The sequence below is a fragment of the Hydra vulgaris genome, chromosome 01, assembly GCF_038396675.1.
Source record: "Hydra vulgaris chromosome 01, alternate assembly HydraT2T_AEP".
NCBI classification, from domain to species: domain Eukaryota; kingdom Metazoa; phylum Cnidaria; class Hydrozoa; order Anthoathecata; family Hydridae; genus Hydra; species Hydra vulgaris.
Genome location: NC_088920.1, coordinates 53,964,254 through 53,983,962, shown reverse-complemented (window position 1 = coordinate 53,983,962; position 19,709 = coordinate 53,964,254). Strand labels below are relative to the sequence as shown.

General features: G+C 24.2%; 1 protein-coding gene across 25 annotated transcripts in view; it reads left to right on the top strand.

The window, feature by feature from the left end:
- LOC100203833 (uncharacterized) overlaps positions 1 to 19,709 on the top strand; it is a 76,102-nt gene that overhangs the window by 33,141 nt on the left and 23,252 nt on the right. For 5 of the 25 annotated variants that reach the window (XM_065788610.1, XM_065788621.1, XM_065788620.1 and 2 more), the window contains exons 13-20: positions 751 to 909; positions 1,423 to 1,563; positions 3,087 to 3,380; positions 4,505 to 4,903; positions 6,711 to 7,022; positions 7,955 to 8,317; positions 10,176 to 10,238; positions 17,233 to 17,538. In XM_065788610.1, coding sequence (XP_065644682.1) covers positions 751 to 909; positions 1,423 to 1,563; positions 3,087 to 3,380; positions 4,505 to 4,903; positions 6,711 to 7,022; positions 7,955 to 8,317; positions 10,176 to 10,238; positions 17,233 to 17,538 — 2,037 coding nt within the window. Of the gene's footprint in view, positions 1 to 750; positions 910 to 1,422; positions 1,564 to 3,086; positions 3,381 to 4,504; positions 4,904 to 6,710; positions 7,023 to 7,954; positions 8,318 to 8,602; positions 8,795 to 9,232; positions 9,404 to 10,175; positions 10,239 to 17,232; positions 17,539 to 18,084; positions 18,301 to 19,709 lie in introns of all 25 variants that reach the window. The other 20 variants (XM_065788603.1, XM_065788614.1, XM_065788611.1 and 17 more) reach the window with 9 other exon arrangements.

The following is a 19,709-nucleotide window of genomic DNA, read 5'->3' as shown; positions in this document are numbered from 1 at the left end:
AAATTTCTTACTCTAGTTAAGTCAGTGGATTTTTTTGTTAGTGATAAGGATTTGTCCTCTCAGCCTCCTAGTTTTTTTGCACCCTCACTGGCGCTAGACATTTGTTAAAACTCAGACGCAGAAGTAGTAAAGTAACTTTTTTTGCTGAGTTGAATTTTTTGCTAATTTTATCTACTTGTTAACCACATTGCCATTCACTAATAACCAAATTGATTAATACTAATTTAATAACTGTGTAGTTAATTATATATCTATATTAAAAAGGTGTTAGTGAAATCATTTTTACATACTGTTAAATATATATTATTTGGCTATATATTTTACTATATTTGACATTGTTAAATGTATTAACTGAAATTTCCTTATTTATCATATAACTCAATATTTTATATTTTAATTATGAATAACTATGTTAGTAATGTTAGTTATAACATGTTAGTTATTTAATTATGAATAATTATGTTATTTATCTTATAATTCAATATTTTATAATTCAATAATTATATTATTTATAATTATCTTATAATTCAATAATTTATTTATCTTATAATTCAATATTTTATATTTTAATTAGGAATAACTATGTTATGTTAGTTATAAAATGTTAGTTATTTAATTATGAATAATTATGTTAATTATATTAGTTATTTAATTATTAATAATTATGTTAATTATGTTAGTTATTTAATTATGAGTAATTATGTTAGTAATGTAACTAATGTTAGTTTATTTTGTACTTTTTTATTTCAGTTCCATACTTGTATGAGGGGTGTTGGCACGATTTTGACATATCTGCATTTGCACTTCCACTTTTAGAGGGCACTAGTCCTATACTAAACACTCTATATAAGAAAAGACAAGATCCAGTAAATGATTGTTCTAGTGTTTCACAGAGTCGCGGCTATAAAGGTATTTATGTAAAAATGTTCAGTTAGAATATGCCCATGTTTTATTTATATTGTTTATATAAATATTATTAATTTAGATCCTAGTTATAATATATTTCTAAGGTATTTAAGACTTAAATATTAGTTATATATTTATATATCGTTGTAAAATAGTTGTATTTTAGCTAAAAAATACTTTAAAATAATATTTGAATTGGTATAAAAATTATGCATTATTCTTGCTTTTTCAATACTTAACATAAAATAGCATTGTTAAATACTCTAAAAGTATTTTTATCTCTTAAATTAAATATTATATATTAATATAAAATTAATAGCCACTTAATTAAATAAGAGAATGAGTTGTCACGAAGAAATATTTTCAATATAAATTATCTTTTTACTAAATTTACATTATTTTTTTTTTCTATATTTTTGTTTTCAATTTATCATTTCCCAGTTTTATTTTTTTTTATTATTCATTTTTTAGTATTCATTATTATCCAATTTATTCATTTTCCCAGTTTTTATTTAGTTTTTGCCATTCAAAATGGCGGAGCTTGTTTTAGTGGTCCAAATGCAGAACAAACATATAAACGTTATGGCAAATCTGATGCATGCAAAGAAGGAAAAGGAGGTCCATTTGCAAACAGTGTTTACAAATTATTTGATGATGGTATTATACTTTTTTTTGTAAAGTTTAAATAAAAAATATACATATGAGATATGTATTTTTTATTATAACAAAAAATGTGTTTATGTATATTTTATTATAATATAACATACAGAATATCTAATCAAATATATGTTTACATATATTTAACTATATTAGAAATTTATTTAATATTTCTGGTAATAATTTTTCTCATACATTAGTATTTCTGTTTATTAGTTTTAATGTACATTATGTTAGTATTTAAAAGCATCAATTAAAACTGTTTATTTACTATTACTTGTAATTAAAGAACTGTTTTATTTTTTTAAATTGTATTAAAATTCCTGATTATTTTTATTCATAAATTTACATATCTACAGTGATTTACATATCTACAGACAAACAGTTTTATATAAAAAAAATCTTTAGTTAAAATAGAATCAATGAGGCAAACATTTCATAAAATGCAAAATTTAGCAGTTTTATAAAAATATACAATTAAAAGTGTTAAAGATCAAACCTTAAAGTAGCACTAAGGTAATACTAAGGTAGCACTTTAATGACTTGTGGTACAAGCAACAAAAGTAATTAATTAAATTTAAAGACAAAAACTTTTAAATACATCTTTTAAAGCTAAGTTTACTTCATCAAGATTCACACTTAATAAATGTTTACAAATATTGACAATTTCAATATGAATAATAGACTCAAAAACATTTGTTATTTTTATTAATTGCATTTGTTTTCTTTACTGTTTGAATAAATATTCTTTTTTTGGATTCTTGAAGTATTCTACTTTTGGATTTAGCAAAGCACAGACTCAGCAGATACACTATCTGAACTCCTGTTCAGTGTTGCATTTGCTGTGCTTCTGTTACTGAGAATTTCCTTACTATTACCTTACTTACTAAGAATAAAATTTACAACCTTTCAGATATTTAGATTACTTAAATTTATGGTCTCAGTGTAGACTGTAAGAATGCTAAATTATTTGCACAAACTTTTCCTTTAAGTATTGATGTCCGTTTTATATATAGCACACACAGTTGGAGTATAGTGAATAAGATGCTTGAAAATTTAAAGCAAACTAAATGTTATTTGTTGATAAATGTAAGTGGTATTTTATCATAACTTAAATCCAACAGTAGCCTTTTTATTTGTTCAGTAAAATATTAAATTCATACAAAAACTTTAAATTCAAAAAAAGTTTTTTTATCAGTAAGATAAAAGTCTGCAAGGTCTTGTTAAAATAACAATTTCTTGTAGATTATATAAAATAGTTTTATATTAATTAATCAAACCATATTAATTAGTAATAGGATATTTAGCACAATTTTTTCTTTATTTTTTATTTTTGTTTCCTTTTTCTGCACTTGAATACTTTTGTGGAGTGATTTTTATACTTTTTAAAGAATTTTTCTTTTGAGACCTCTTTTCTTTATTTTTATATTATTCAAGGAATTTTTTTTCTCCTGTTCAATATTTGTAGTAAAATAATTTGTACATAAATAAAATATTTCATTTACAATTTTATATTTAAATAGGATCTGTCATTGCTCTTGGATGCTGGGCAGATTTGCAAGATCGATCATTTCGTAGAATGGAGTCAAATGACCCATTACTTTTTGACAGCTTTGAATCGCGCGCTGATCCAATTGGAACTTGTGCTAGAGTGGCAACAAAAATGAAAATTAAGTATTTTGCAATGCAAAAAGGTGGTCAATGTTTTGTAGCAAAAGACAAACAGAAAGTTAACTATAATAGGTACTCACCTTCTCGGAAATGTAAATATGGTTTAGGAGGGCCCATGGCTAATGATGTGTATATGCTAAAGCTTAGTAAGTTTGTACACGTATTAAATATTGAAATTTTTTTTTCTTTGGTTGCTTGTTTACTTAACAATTTTAAATTTTTAGTAAACCAAGTTATTTAATTTATTATTATTGTTGATCAAATTATTTTATAATGGTTTGTTATAATTATCATTCAAAGTTAATAGCCTTATAATTATTTAGTTGCTGGAGCTTAAATTTCATTAAAGCTCCATTAGCTATTAGAAATATTGGAGTTAATTGTTAATAAATGAAAGTTTTAAGTTTATATTTGATAATAAATCATTAGTATTTCAAATTCAGTTTTAATTAACCCTAAAACCCTGTCTTAAAGTTGGTTTAGCAACCAAGAGTTAAATTAAAGGTTGTATAATGGTAGACTTTAACAACTAAAAGATGTACTAAAGTTTGTATAATGACAGACATTAGGGGAAAAGACTTTATTTGAATCAATTTTAAAATGATTATCTTGAAATTGCAAAAATGATTCATCATGAGTCTCTGATATGGATAATGAGGGATTTATCTCGAAATCGTTATAGAGAAAATCTTCCTAAAATTTAGTTAGAAAAAATCTTAATTAATTTTTAAATTAGAAAAAATTCAAAAAAAATTCAAAATTCAAAGTTGAAGTAGCTTAATCAAGATTTTGATTTCAGAAAACAAAAAAAAAGAAGCGAAGAATAATGAATAAACAATTGCTACCCCATCCCAAACCCTAAGTCAATGTAGCAGCACTCCTTTGCGGAAGCAGGCTATAAGATAGTCGATGCATTTACTGAAGCCTTACCATTTTTGAAATGATAAGGCTTCAGTAAATGCATCAACTACAAAACACCTTGATAAACAAGGCTTTATAACTCCAAAACAAACCTTGACAAACAAGGCTGCTGCGCAGAGAAACAAGTTGAACATGGTACTACCAGAGACATAGTTGGGATCAAACTCAGAAAATCTTGCTTATGAAGCGAGTGCTCAACCGCTACACCACAACCGTATTAATATATATAATAATATAAAACATACTAATACTTAAAATAAACAGATTTATTAAAAAAAAAAATATTTTTAATAAATGAATAAATGTTTTTAAATACTTAATTACTAACTTAGTTTTTGTTCCTGTGTAGACTTTACAGATAATCCAGATGTAATAAACAAGACTAAAGTTCAACTCCCTCAAGATGATATTTTTCCTGGCGAAACTGTATACAAAGAAGAAATAGTTGGAAATCATTATATTCGTTATCTTTACAAGGCAACTCCACCAATGAATAATGTAACTCTTGCATCTGCAATAAATGCTGGAACTTTTGAAGATAAAGGAAAAATGGATACAATAAGTGAATGTATTAAAGCATGTGGAGTTTCACCAGATTGTAATGTTGCCTTTATGCTCAGTTCACAATGTTTTAATGTTCATTGTTTTTCTGATGAAACTTGCAGAACTAAGCCTGCATATTCCACAATATATAAACCAGAACTTTCATATATCAAACATAGGGTTATAAGAAAACCCAGGAATAAAAGTAACTTTTTAAATTTTTTTTAATATACATATTTAAATCTTTTCTATATATATATATATATATATATATATATATATATATATATATATATATATATATATATATATATATATATATATATATATATATATATATATATATATATATATATATATATATATATATATATATATATCGAGCTGGGATAGCTCAGTTGGTTAAAGCGCTGCTAAAAGTTCAGATTAATTATTGGCCATAGCAGCAGGGTTGCAGGTTCAAATCTCAGCTCCGCCTTCTCAGCGTATGAGTATTACTTCGGTACGAAGGGAACTTTTCTCGATTAGCTCTGCTATTACGATGTTTCCTTCTCAACTAGTAAATAAATAATCTAGTCGAGTAAATGAAAATTTTTATTATATATATATATAAATATATATACATATATATATATGTATATATTTATATATATATATATATATATGTATATATATATATATATATATATATAAATATATATATATATATATATATATATATATATATATATATATATATATATATATATATATATATATATATATATATATATATATATATATATATATATATATGATTAAGTAATGTTGACATAATGCTTACGTATTAATTATGCAGAAGTTATTTTATTTTAAAATGTGTTAATTACTTTAATAATATCATGCATCAAAACAAGTTCATTTTATTTAAACTTTATTGACTTATGAGTTACTTATTGTGTTATTATTTACTTATGAGTCACTTATTTAGTTATTTAGCCATTGGCCAGGTGAGTGTACATTCTTCACCTTAACGTTTTGGTTAGGGGAGTTTTCTTTTAATAAATTTTTAACTACTTTAACAAATTTAGTTTTAACTTTAACAAGTTTAGTCAACTTTAACATATTTTTTTAGTAATATTTTATTACTTTATGTTCCTAATAGGATTGGCTGTGGTTTTAATTAAATAAAATTAATTACATATTTGCCTTCATTTCTCAAAATAAATATCATTTACAAGTGTAAAAGGTTGTTAAAAACAAGCGCCACAGGCACCCATGAATTTTCTAGTATATATATATATATATATATATATATATATATATATATATATATATATATATATATATATATATATATATATATATATGTATGTATGTATGTATGTATTAGGGTGTCCCAAAAAGCAACATTTTAGAAAAATATATGCTGCCACTCTCTTAATGTATTATATATGATATATTTTTTGAATCAAAAACATTTCTAGGGGTCCCTCAAGACTCTTAAACATATAACGAGTTCCTAATATTATCACAAAAAAATTCTGTTGGTCTCAAATGAAGTGAAATCATACAAAAATTTATTTAAAAAAAATATTGTCAAAAAAATTGGTAAAAATGCACTTTTTTTATTAAATTAATAAACTTCATTTTTTATGCTCTTCAATTCAAAATATTTATTAATATTTTAAATTCAATTTATAAAGTTACCATTTTTGAAATTTTAATATGGTTTCGCTTCATTAGAGATTTAACATTATACACTTTTGAAGTTTTTTTTTATAGTATTAGGAACTCGTTATATGCTTAAGGGTCTTGAGAGACCCCTAAAAATATCTTTTCTTCAAAAATTAAAAAAACAACTTATTTTTTTATCATATAGAACACATCATGGGTGTGGCAGCATATATTTTTCAAAGATGTTTTTTTTTTGGAACAATTAATTTTCAATTAATTAATTTATTTATTTTAAAAAGTTAATACTTATTCAATATTAAAACAAAACATGATAAATTTAATTGTGTTTTTTTAAGCTGAAATTGCTGTCAAAGACAAAACATGCAAAGCAATATCTGAGCATAACAATGTAACATTTATTGCTGGTATCAATGCAGGAAACTTTTCCGATATGGGTCATACTACTACTATGGATGATTGCAAAGCAAGATGCTGTCATGACAAAGACTGCAACATTGCTTTTAAAATTGAAGATGATTGTTATGGAGTTCGGTGTTACAGCAAATCTAGTTGTCAGATGAGACCTGCTAAAAATGCTTACTTATTCAATCCTCAAATGGCAGTTATTCGAAAAATTAATGATTCATTGGAACAAGCTGTGGAAGAGAGTTAGTGTTTTTTATTGAATTTAATTTTGCATTTAATAATTTAATCCTGAAGGTAAAACAAATAGATCTTTGTTACCATTCTTAATTTACACTCATTGATTGCTTGTCTTAATAGTTACTTACTGTTTGTTTTAAAAGATTGCAAGATTACTTATGTTGTAAAAATGACTCTATTATTTTTTACTATTGCAACTAACAGAAAGTTATTGAAGAAAAAAACTTATAAAAGTATATATTATTATTTCATTATTATTTTCATATTATTTAAAAAACTAATTAAAGATCTTATTCATTTTTATTTTATAAAAAGAATTTACATATTTACAAACCTTTCTCATAAAAACAAAGCAGACACAAATGAATTTGAAAAGTATTTTTGGAGGCACTGCTACTAGTTTTGTATTTGGATACTTAAAAACTTTAATTATTGAAATGTTAAAAGCATAGATTTGTAGTTTTTATTTAATCTTTAATTGAATAAATTTATTTGTAAAATAAATGTTTGATAGAATAGTTTTTTTTGAATAGATTTAGCTTTTAATATTTTTGAATGGATTAGTAAAAAATTAAGTATTCAAAAGAAAAAAGGCTAGCCAACTATAAAGATGACCTGTTACTATGACAATTGAAGGTTATTATTTTTGTTTTCTCCTGCTAATGACTTTAGTTTGAATGAACCAAGACAAACATATATCAACAACACTACTATTCAAGACAAACATATATCAGCAACACTATTAATCAAGACAAACATATCAACAACACTATTAACAGATACAACAGATTACACAAACCTTCTGAAGCATTTTAAAAACCAATACTGGGTAAAACACTCTAATAGACCTTTCTCAAAAAAAAACACAACAGACACAAACGAACTGCAATTAATGTTTTTCTAAACAAATTTTTATGTTATTTGTATCCATTTCCAGACATAACAGCTCCTTTGGTTTCACTCAAGATTGAATTGACAACTACCGTTTCTCCTCAAACCACATCTTCTCTTTCAACAACTATGAAGAAATGTAGTGGAGATTTATGGGACGAAGAAGTGGTAAGAAATAGTACTTTAGTAGGTGGAATAAATGCTGGCACTTTTCGTGACCATGGTCAAGTGGATAGCATTGGGGAATGCATGGAGTATTGCTGCAGTGAAAGTGACTGTGATTTGAGCTTTATGATAGACCAGGATTGCTATACAGTCAAATGTTATAGTGAAAGTGTATGTTTAACTAGAAAAGCGAAACCTACTGCGTTTACTACTTTAATTGCATATAAGAAAGCATATAAAATAGGTATGCATTTTTTGTAACAGAAAATTTAATTTTTCAATTGAATTTTAAGACATTTTAAATGCATGTTTTTCAAAATAAATTTATCGAGTTGTTAGCAACTTAAAACTATGTTTACTTAAAACTATGTTTTTATAAATGCTTGTAGTTGCTCTGATAGTGCAGGTAGTTGATCTGATAGTGCAGGTAGTTGATCTGATAGTGCAGGTATTTGATCTGATATCTTCACATATGATCATACTCAGAAATAAAAAGTTTTGTTTACTTTTTTAAAATTTGTATTTTCAGCAATAAGGAAAGCCAATCTTACAACTCTCCTAAAGGTTTATAAGTATCCAAGCCCTGAAAAAGAGTTATCTCCTGATATTGCCTATGCGTCATTAAAATCCGAGTTGTTACATCCTACTATTCTTGATATGAATAGGTTAACAAATGTAACGGAGATCAGTTTGGTAGAATACATCAATAGTTTGCTGAATGGTATGATTAAAGTTCACAGAACACACATATAACATACGCATACAAAACTAAACAAATTTAAAAAGTACACTAGAAAATATACGTTTGGATATAAACTTCTGATTTACGTATTTACGCAAAACTAACATGTGAATAGTATCAAACATAGTGTGTTGTGTATAACTTTAGCATACAAATACAGTGTACAAATATTTATAAAATTACTACCTTAGAACTTCTCCTACAAAGTTTACTGTTTTCTAAAATCTAAAACATGCCTTATTGTATTTAAGACAACATTAGTTGTATTTAAGACAACATCAACTGTATTTAAGACAACATAAGTTGTTGAAATTAAAAATAATAAAAACAAGGTTTGTTAAATTTTTGTTAAGAAATTTATTTTAATTTACTTTTTTTAAATGATATAAATTGAAAAATAAAAATTCAATACGACAGGTATAAATCAGGTGATTGGATTTGTTAAAGACACACTAACTGAACTTGCAGACGATAAAGGAAGTATTGAGAAAACATTTCGTATACTTTACAATGGACTTAGTACAACTCCAACTGCCCCAACTGTGACAATACATAAACATCGTACTATCATACCTAGACCAAAAACAGGTTAGTGACTTAGACTGAACATACAAATAATACATTTTACTTTGATAATTAAGAATGACAGAAATTTTTTTCATTTTTGAAATAAAATTGTAAAATATTTTTAATTAAACTAAAATAAAACTAAAACAAAAATATACAAATTAAAAACATTAACAGATAAATAAAATTCATACAGAGTAAATATAGGAGAAGTTTTTAAGAAAATATCAAATATTAAAAAAAAAATTAAAAAAAAAATAGTTAAAAAAAAAAAAGGAAAAAACATTGTCGGTGTTTAAGGCTGGTATTGGAACAGTATTGCAAAGCACAGTGACAAAATCCTTGCAATAACTATTGAGCAGATGACAAAAGATTGAACTGAGATTTTTAAAAGACAACAAGAACACATAAAGACAGTAAAATATTAAAAGTAAACTGACCTCAAGAGAGCTGCAGAATTTAAGAAAATCAAATAAAATTTAAATGATAAATAATTTTTTAAATTTTTTTAAATTTTATAAATAAAATTTAAAGCAAATAGGTATAATAAAGTTTAAGCTGGAAACATTATGGGTTAAACTTTTAATTTAAAAAAAAAAACTTGTTTTGATATGCACATTTTCTCAACACATAAAATTAGAAAGCAACTCTATTGGAATTAAAGAAATTTCAACTTAACAAAAACAGAACAAATGATTTTGGAATCTACATCTTGACATCACATGAAAAATACCACTTAATAATTTATCATTTGTTTGTGAATAAATCTAATTTAATTTTTAAATATTTTTAGGTACAACGCCATCTTCAACTTTCATGTTTTCATCTGCAACCAATGTTGCAACACCTTCATTTGGTAAGTCACAATTAAATTAGTTCACTATATATATATATATATATATATATACATACACCTATATATATATATATATATATATATATATATATATATATATATATATATATATATATATATATATATATATATATATATATATATATATATATATATATGATATATATATATATATATATATATATATGTATATATATATATATATGATATATATATATATATATATATATATATATATATATATATATATATATATATATATATATATATATATATATATATATTAAATATCCAAAAACAATAATCATTTTATATATAGATTACTAGTTTAAATTTTATGGCTTAAAAACTATCGTTTATTAAAAAAAATAGTTTTTTTAAATAAACTTTTTTATACTGTGTTTTCATAAATTTTTTTATTTATTTTTGAAGTTTTTATAAAATTTTACTTCTTTTAAGACATGATATACTTTTAAAGAACTTTTTTTTTCGAAATAATAGGGAGCCATTTTTTCATATTTGATTCCCCTCCCCCCTAGCCACTCTTTTTTTCTAAAAAAATGACACAAAGGACTAAAATTATTTTTGATAATCAACTATGTTCGGATTTTTTATAATTATCTTGTGTAATTTTGTTTAATAAAACTTAATCAAATGTTATTTTCAAAAAAATTTCATATTTGACCCCCCTTTAACCCCTTTAATGTGTTTTTCCCCCAAAACAATCCCTAGTATACTCCTTTTATATATCTATTATTTATATCCAATATAATTAACTATTATTATAATTTCAAATAGTTTTGTAATAAGTAAAAATAAAAATTTATTAGAAGTAAATTTTTACCTGGTTTATGACCCCCCCCCCCCCATCCTTTCTAATAGTACCCTTGTCATATGATTTTTTTCTGCCTAAATATGGAACTTTATAAATTATTATTTTATTAATTAAAACAAAACAGCAACAGCAACATCAATTTTTCAACGTCAATTTTTTTATAAATAAGCATTTCTTTGTAGAATTACAAGTTATTAAATGGGGCATCGATTGTGCTTGTGCACGTAAGCCATATTTTCACATAAAATAGTAAAGTAAATTTACAAAACCGTGATAATTTCTCTATAAAACTTTCTTTATACTCTGCCAGGTCAGCTAAAGCAAACATTTTAGATGTGTACAAGATTGTACACATTTATCTAGCATGATGGAAGGCTCCAGGTTTGTGCCACTGTATATTTATTTGTTTTGGATTGAGTAATTGCAAAGCAAGTTGACAACATTCTCGATAATCATCTTGTAATATTTTTCGAGATTTCCGGTTAAGTAAACCAGGCAAAAAAAATATTACTTCTGCTTGTTTGGTCTTTAATACTGGTTCTTCGATTTTTATTTTTCTAAAGGTAGTATCTGAAGTTAATTAAAGTTTAGGCCATACCTCATTTTTAAAGTGTCTAAATGATTCGTATTTTGGTCTACATTCTCCAAAAACTTTTAAGTAAACAGAAGGCAAAACTCTTTCAAAAATATGGTGTCTGCAGACGCACCAAAGTAACTTTTTATTAAAGTGTTCTTCAATTAACTTTGCAGAACCATTTATCTAACCTGAGTTTGATGGAGTTGTGTCAAAAATTATTGCCACAAGCATTTTTTCTAGTTTCCATGCCTTTACAGTATCTATGGTAGCTGTTGCCTGACTTCGCTCAGTTGTATTAGGAATCCTGGATACACACAACAATTTACCTTCAGGTGCACTTGGTTTTCCTGGTACTACAATAGCCAAACGATCCACTTTACCATTAACCTCAGATACCAGCTTTGAATCCCAGTGAATAAAAGAGTACATGATTGAAATGAATGTTTTCTTAATACCATTTGAAACTTGCTGTCAAATTTTATTACCTGATCTGTTCGCTGTGCTTTTTGAGATATTTCATCTAAATTGTGACCTAATGCTTCAGCTACAGCTAAAATGATTCCAGATCTTTCTCTGTTGGATAGATTCAACCTATCAGCCATTTAGGAAACTTTAGAATTTTCTAATATCTTGATTTTTTTTTTCTGTCTATCAATAGTACTTTCTTCATTTTTATTATGAATTTTGTCTTCATTATCAAATGCTACCAATACTTTTTTCTTTTATGTTTTTTTCCTCCTTTCTTTTCAGTTTCATAGCATAACTCTTGCTTAATGGGGCCAAAATTTGCTTTTTTTAGTGATGCTGATCTGAGAGAAAATCTATATCTGAGATCTGACTATTGATACTACGCGAGGTATCTTTTCTTATCAAATTTTCTGCATTTGATGCTGCAATATCAAACAATGATAGCTTATTAGTAAAACTCAGAAGTTGAGCTGCATAACTTTTTTTGTGTGTGCAATTTTCATCAAGTTCTCTCTAAGATGAATCAGATGCAGTATCATTCTAACAATATCTTACTTCTGTTTTGTTGGAATTCCTGCCATTTTCCAAAAAACATTAACTTTTTCCCAAACTACAGATGCAACTTCTTTTTTACAAGTTAATTTCAAATCAAATCTTGTAAGATAAAGATAATGGCATACAACATCTCCATTTGTTGGTAGTTGACTATACATCTTTGCTTCAAGTGTTGGTAATAATTTACCAACAATATTATCAAACTTCTCATCATTTTTTCTTAATTTACTACTGCTCATAACTGATCAAATATTTTTTATATATGCTATTATATCTATAGATAAAAAGTAACTATAAATTATAAAATTATTAGAATAATGTATGCAACATTAATATTCATCATAAAAAATTTTCTAATCTCAAACATTGTAAATAAAATTAATTAATGATTTTTGAGAATCATTGAATTGAAACAAATTATGTTTACTAATATTAGCTATGATACATAGTTTAGAATTATAGAATTAAGAGTGATGCGGAGGTGGTAAAAACTTTAAAATAAGGGGGGTTAAACTTCATAATTTTCCAAAAATCTTCTTTTAACTTTTTTTTCACTTCTAACTTCTTAACACTTTTCACTTTTCTTTTCTTTCTTTTCACTTTTAATGGACAAAACTACACACAAAACTAAAGGAAATTTTTTTTTTTTTCGGGACACCCTAATATATATATATATATATATATATATATATATATATATATATATATATATATATATATTTATTACATCAAAATAAAATCAACATTTATTGATTTTATTTTGATGTAAGTTAACTTTTTAGCAACATTAATTTTTTTTACTTATCAACATTGAATTTTTTTATTTTTTAATTAATTTTTTTTTGTTTGGTTATATTTATATAATGATTTTCCATTTTTATTAAATATTTACCAATTATTTCACATACAGTTGTTTCTAATTTACATGAATAAATTCTTGATTGGTTTATTGACTATGTAAAGTATAGTAAAAAAAGTAATAAATTTCTGAAATGTCATCAGTTGTTGATTGGAAACCAATTAAAGAGTTATAGTGTTTTAGACTTACACTAAAGCAGCAAACTTTCTAAAGTGCTAGCAAACTTTCTTTATATCATGAAGAAGAAAAAAAAAATACTAAACTCAAATGCAAACATTTTTTTACTAGAAAAATGCTATCATATCTACTACATCAGTCAGATATGACTAAAAGATAATGGCTAAAAAGTTGATGAAAAATTTTGTCTACAAATCATGTGAAAATAAAGTCTTTTAAAAATATTTGATAAATACTTAATGAACAAAGAAACTTTAAAAATGAAACTTTTAAATGCTGCAAGATCAGATTATGCAAAAAAAAAAAAATTTAAAAACCAATTCAAAGACTATAGACAGTCTTTTAATTTGTCCTTTGTCTATTTTGTTAGTTGCTCATATGAAAAAGTGCAATTTTAATTAACTATAGTCATACACTATACCAGTTTCGTGGTAAACGCCATCTTTGTTTTGTTTACGAACCATATGACTCTCAGTACTTAAAAAATATAAAAACAAATTTATACCAACATTTTTTGTTAGCTATCTTATCATTATTTGTTATTTGTTGTTCTGTCTATGGAAAATTTTGGAATAAAGCTAATTTGAGAGAAACATGCATTAAATGCATTAGGGCGAATAATGACTTGAAATTTTTAAGACTTTGAAATAATTATACCTGCATTAGTGTTGTTAGAGATGCAGCAATGATAGGTCTAAAATAATACTTGTTATTTGCCTGAACACTTGATTGGTTTTGCTTTTTTTGACTCTTGCAATAATTTTATACAAAAGCCGTCAGCATAAAAAGTTACCAAAAAAAAAGTTACCATGGAAAATGCAAAGCATTCAAAATTGAGAACTTACTGGAATCTTACAGAACTCAGAAGTTACTGGAATGATACAAGAAAGCTTGTTATTTCTACTACTTTCTTATTTGAAATGGGAAGGCTATATTTTTATTTTGATGCCACCTGAATTTTGGCAAATATAATCTATATATATTTAGTTCAAGAAAGAAGAGAGTTGAAAAGATGAAAGATAAAAATTGTCGGTGGCTATACAGAGAGAAAGATTTCTCTTTGAAGACCTTTGACTCTTCTATAAGGAAAGATGAAATGCTAAAGCAATACCAATTGTGAGTTGTCAGTAGTTACTTAAAAGTTTCCTCAGAGCCATCAATATTTAAAAAAATTCTAAAACTAATAAACAAAGCTTTGCATTCAAATTTGACTTTATATCAGAATATTTGCAACCTCTTAAAGTCTTAAATTATTTTATTAAGTTGAAAAATTGTTTTTTTATATATATATATATATATATACATATATATATATATATATATATATATATATATATATATATATATATATATATATATATATATATATATATATATATATATATATATATATATATATATATATATATATATATATATATATATATATATATATATATATATATATGTATATATATATATATATACATATATATATATATATATATATATATATATATATATATAAATAAAAATATAAATATATATATATATATAAAAAAAATATATATATATATATATATATATATATATATATATATATATATATATATATATATATATATATATATGGGCAATTTCGCAAAAAAGAGGAAAAAATAAAAAAAGCAAAAAAGTCATGAAACACATACTAAACTCCATAACTCTTTTTTTAAACTATTTTAAAATACTTTTAAGCAAAAAAGTTATTTAAAAAAATCATTTTATCATACTATATCATGGTTTTTAAGTTGTAAAGATTGTATAAACGTATTTTGATGCTTATTTACAGTCCTGTTGAGTAGCATTAAAAATTGTATCGTATATCCATAATTAAGAACTTTGATAATGTTATAGTGCATTTTTTTAACATAATATACATGGTTGTTAATAATCATTTATAATTTTTTTCTTACATCATTGATTGCGTTGTTTTATTTGTTGTTTATTAGCACTTGATTTTTTGTTACGACCGTCATGACAAAAAAAACATAAAAATGCTCGTAAAACTTTAAGTAAAAACTATTAAACTCAACATGTAATAGTATCAATATGTGCTGAATACACACACCAAAAGTTTTTTATTTTTACCATGTCGTTCACTGCATTAAGTCTGACAAAGTTGTTTTGTTCAGAAATGGTAAAATGTAAGCATTACAATCGTCACACTAACTAGAGTTAATTTTTGAAAAAAGTTGATGGCATTAATGCTGTAACTTTAACATACTAAATTATATGATAGTATTTCACATTTCTGAAAGTTTCAAGTCATTCCCATTCTTGGTTCATTTTTAATAGCTTAAAGGGTGTCAAATGTTACGACTGCCATGCTCGCAGAATATATATATGTGTGTATATATAGACTTGGACAGGAATGGCGTGCAATCAAACGCTATTGCTGACCACGCAAAATGATTTTTTTTGTTGACTACTTGACCACAACTGTTTTAGATGTTTTGATGATTTAAACTTCAGAAATGCGCTGAAAAAAGAAACACTAAGCTAAACTTAACTTGGAGAAAAATTTTAAAAATGGTGAAAAAAGAAAACAATTTCTTATGAAAAGGAAAATATATAAGCTTTAAAATAAAGCTCAAATTCAAAGAAAAAATTACTTTTTATGTTTTTAATCGCATTTGAAATAAATTGCTATAAAAATTGTCTCTTAAAATGTTTTTTTAAAGTTATGCAAAATGCTTTTAATGATTGTTTAATAAATGAACAAATTTTATTTAAGTTACTGAAAAGTGAAATTAAATTAGTGAAAAGAAAAAAATATTATTTTTAAATTGTTTTTAAACTTTTTGAAAAAAATGTATTAACATTTTTTTTAGAAAATTACATAAAAAAAAAAATTGTGTAAAAAAGTAACAGTCTTTTTAAAATAGTAATTTTTAAATCATTTTATGATATGATTAGTTAGTCAAGTTTAAAAAAGAAAACTTTTAAATCTTTTTTTGCTTTTTTTTGTATTGCATAATTAAGTAAAACTTATTTAAGCAATATTTTATTTTAAATGCCAAAGATGTTTTTCACTATTTTTATTCATGTAAAATATGACTCAACCTAAAAAACATTAATAAATTTTTCTGCTATAAAAACAAATAGTTTTATTTTGCGCAAGCAACATTTTGCTTGTGTGCAAAATAATGCTTGCGCAATTATATATATATATATATATATATATATATATATATATATATATATATATATATATATATATATATATATATATATATATATATATATATATATTACCCCACTTTTTTTGCTGACATAAATTTAAATTAGTACAATAAATGCAAAGCATTTAAGAATAATGGGAATAATTAATGTAACAACATGTAAAATAACAACAAAAAATACTTTAGAGTTTGCAATGATTTTTATTATATTTTTTACTATTTTGTTACTCTGCTTAGTTTTAATATACTTAGTTTAGTTTACTTATTTTTAATACACTTATAAACAAGCAAAGTAAGAACTTTTAAATATTATATTTTAGGATCACCAAAGGAACATTCATGTAAAGCTGATCCAATAATTTTTAACGCTACCCTTAGAATGGGTATGCATTCCGGTTTATTCACTAAACTTGGCAGAGTGAAGCAAATGGATGACTGCATTGAGCGTTGTTGTCATTCTTCAAATGCAGATGTGGCATATATGTTAGGACCTTTTTGTTTTGCTGTAAAATGTAAAACAAAAGAAATGTGTAAGCCTTCACCAGCAATGTATTCTGATATTAAAAGCCTCAATCTAAATCCTGCAATATCTTTTTTAAACAAACCTGGTTTGTTAGGTTTATCAGGTAATTTTAAAAAAACTATGTTTATAAGGGTTTAAGTGGTCAAGCTTCATTACAAAATGTTATGTTTAAATATGTTTTCAAATGGAATTCAGTTCTGTCTACCATTTTGGTCTAAAAGTCATTTGCATTGTCATATGAAAGTTTTTAGATGTAGATGGATTTAATTTATTGTTACTTTTTTAAATATTACTCATTTATTTAGATCAAAACTGGAGTTTAAATCAAAAATTTAAGCAAATTGAATCATAGAAACACAATCTGTGTTTAACTATATAATTATAAAATAAAAAATCAAATTTTTTAAAAATCAAATTTTGATAAATTTTCACTCATATTGTAGACAGAACATCATTTGTTTATTTGCTTTGGTATTTGTTATTTATTTGTATTAAAGACCACTGTGTGGCAAGTTTAGGGAATTCCAGTAGAATTAGACATTGAGTTTCTTTAATTTGTGAATATTTATGTTTATGTTCTGCTTATTTCCAATTTTCTTATCTTATTGTAATTATTTTTATCTCTATTAAGTTTATAATTATATTACAGACATTGACAATGACAAGAATGTACTTGATACTGTTTTTGACAGTGTTAATGACACTGAAGACCTAATACAACAAGTTAAAGCAAACCTTACACAAGAATACTTGACAGAGCAAGAATACTTAACGAAGCACATTAACAAAACAAATAACTATTCAACAACTTCAACCTTGGTTCCTACCATGTTTGATCAAAAAAATAAATCTTCACAAGAAAAAGGTGAAATATTGATTCTGTAAATGTACAGTTCACATTCACTAAGTGCATAATGAATATAATATAAATATAGTATCTATTATTAAATAATAATTTGTTAAATGCATATATATATATATATATATATATATATATATATATATATATATATATATATATTATGTTTATATAGCAGCCATTAGGTAGAAAACAAATGTTTCTAAAGAAAAAGTACTATGTATTCCATACTGCAATCGTGACAAAAATGCCACAGTGTTAATTGTTAATTTTTTGTATTGCGATTATTAAATTAGAATTTAATACCATTAAAATACTAATTCTATTTTTTGTTAATTAAAAGTATAATTCTTAAATATAAAATTTTTAACCTCTTTATTTTTAAATTGTTTAAATATGTTTATAGTAAAAATATTATACTCTAAAATATTTATAAACAAAATACCTTTAAAATTATAGCTTGACAAAACATCATAAGATGCCACAACAAAAAACTAGGGTCTAAAGATTGAGAAAAAAACTTACCCTGCAATATACCCTGCAACTTACCCTGCAATAGCTCAGTAAAAGATAGTATTTATTTGAATGGGTATCATTAAAATTTATTGACTTTATTGTACCTATTACCTGACAAACGACTCAACAACAAAAAAAGTTAGATTTACTTGCTACAGTTGGCATATTTCTTGGTTGGTCCAAAATGGACTAACTGTTTTAGTATGAATAATAAACTTTGTTTTTTTAGGCTAACAATAAATCATAACATAATTTTTTTTCATTAATCAATTCCAATCTACATACTTAAAGAACTTTTGAAAGTTTTTTTTATTGGGTATTCTCTATACTACTAGAACAGGCAAGAGTTTTTTTTTATCTCTACCTGTGTCTAAACATGCAGTTCTTTTTACAAAGTTTTTTAATTTCTATATTTACTAATTTAAGTAAGTTATTGGCTTCCAAAATGTAATTATGTATCTAAATCAATTTTAGATTATTCAGATTTCAGATTTTTTTCATGTCATTTTTTGTTTATAAGTTTATATTAATTTTGATTTTTGTTCTTGTTTGAGGAAAGTTTTTATTATGACATTTGTAATTGACGTTTGTAATTGACGTTTGTAATTGACATTTGTAATTGGCATTTGTAATTGATAAGGTTATTGAAGTTAACTTGTTAATTTTGTTTTGAAGAAACTTTATTTTACTAAATCCCAACAATGCTCTAAACAATCATTATTTAAACTGAAAGTTTTTAGGTAAATAAATAAGGTAGGTAAATAAATAGACAGTTTAAAAAAAAAAAAAAAAGTTGATAAATTAATTGTCTTCAACATAAAATGTTAAAAATTTTATTTTTCTTGACAAATTTTAATTTTAACCTTCTATTCAATTTTGAAGGTACTTTGAATAAGCAT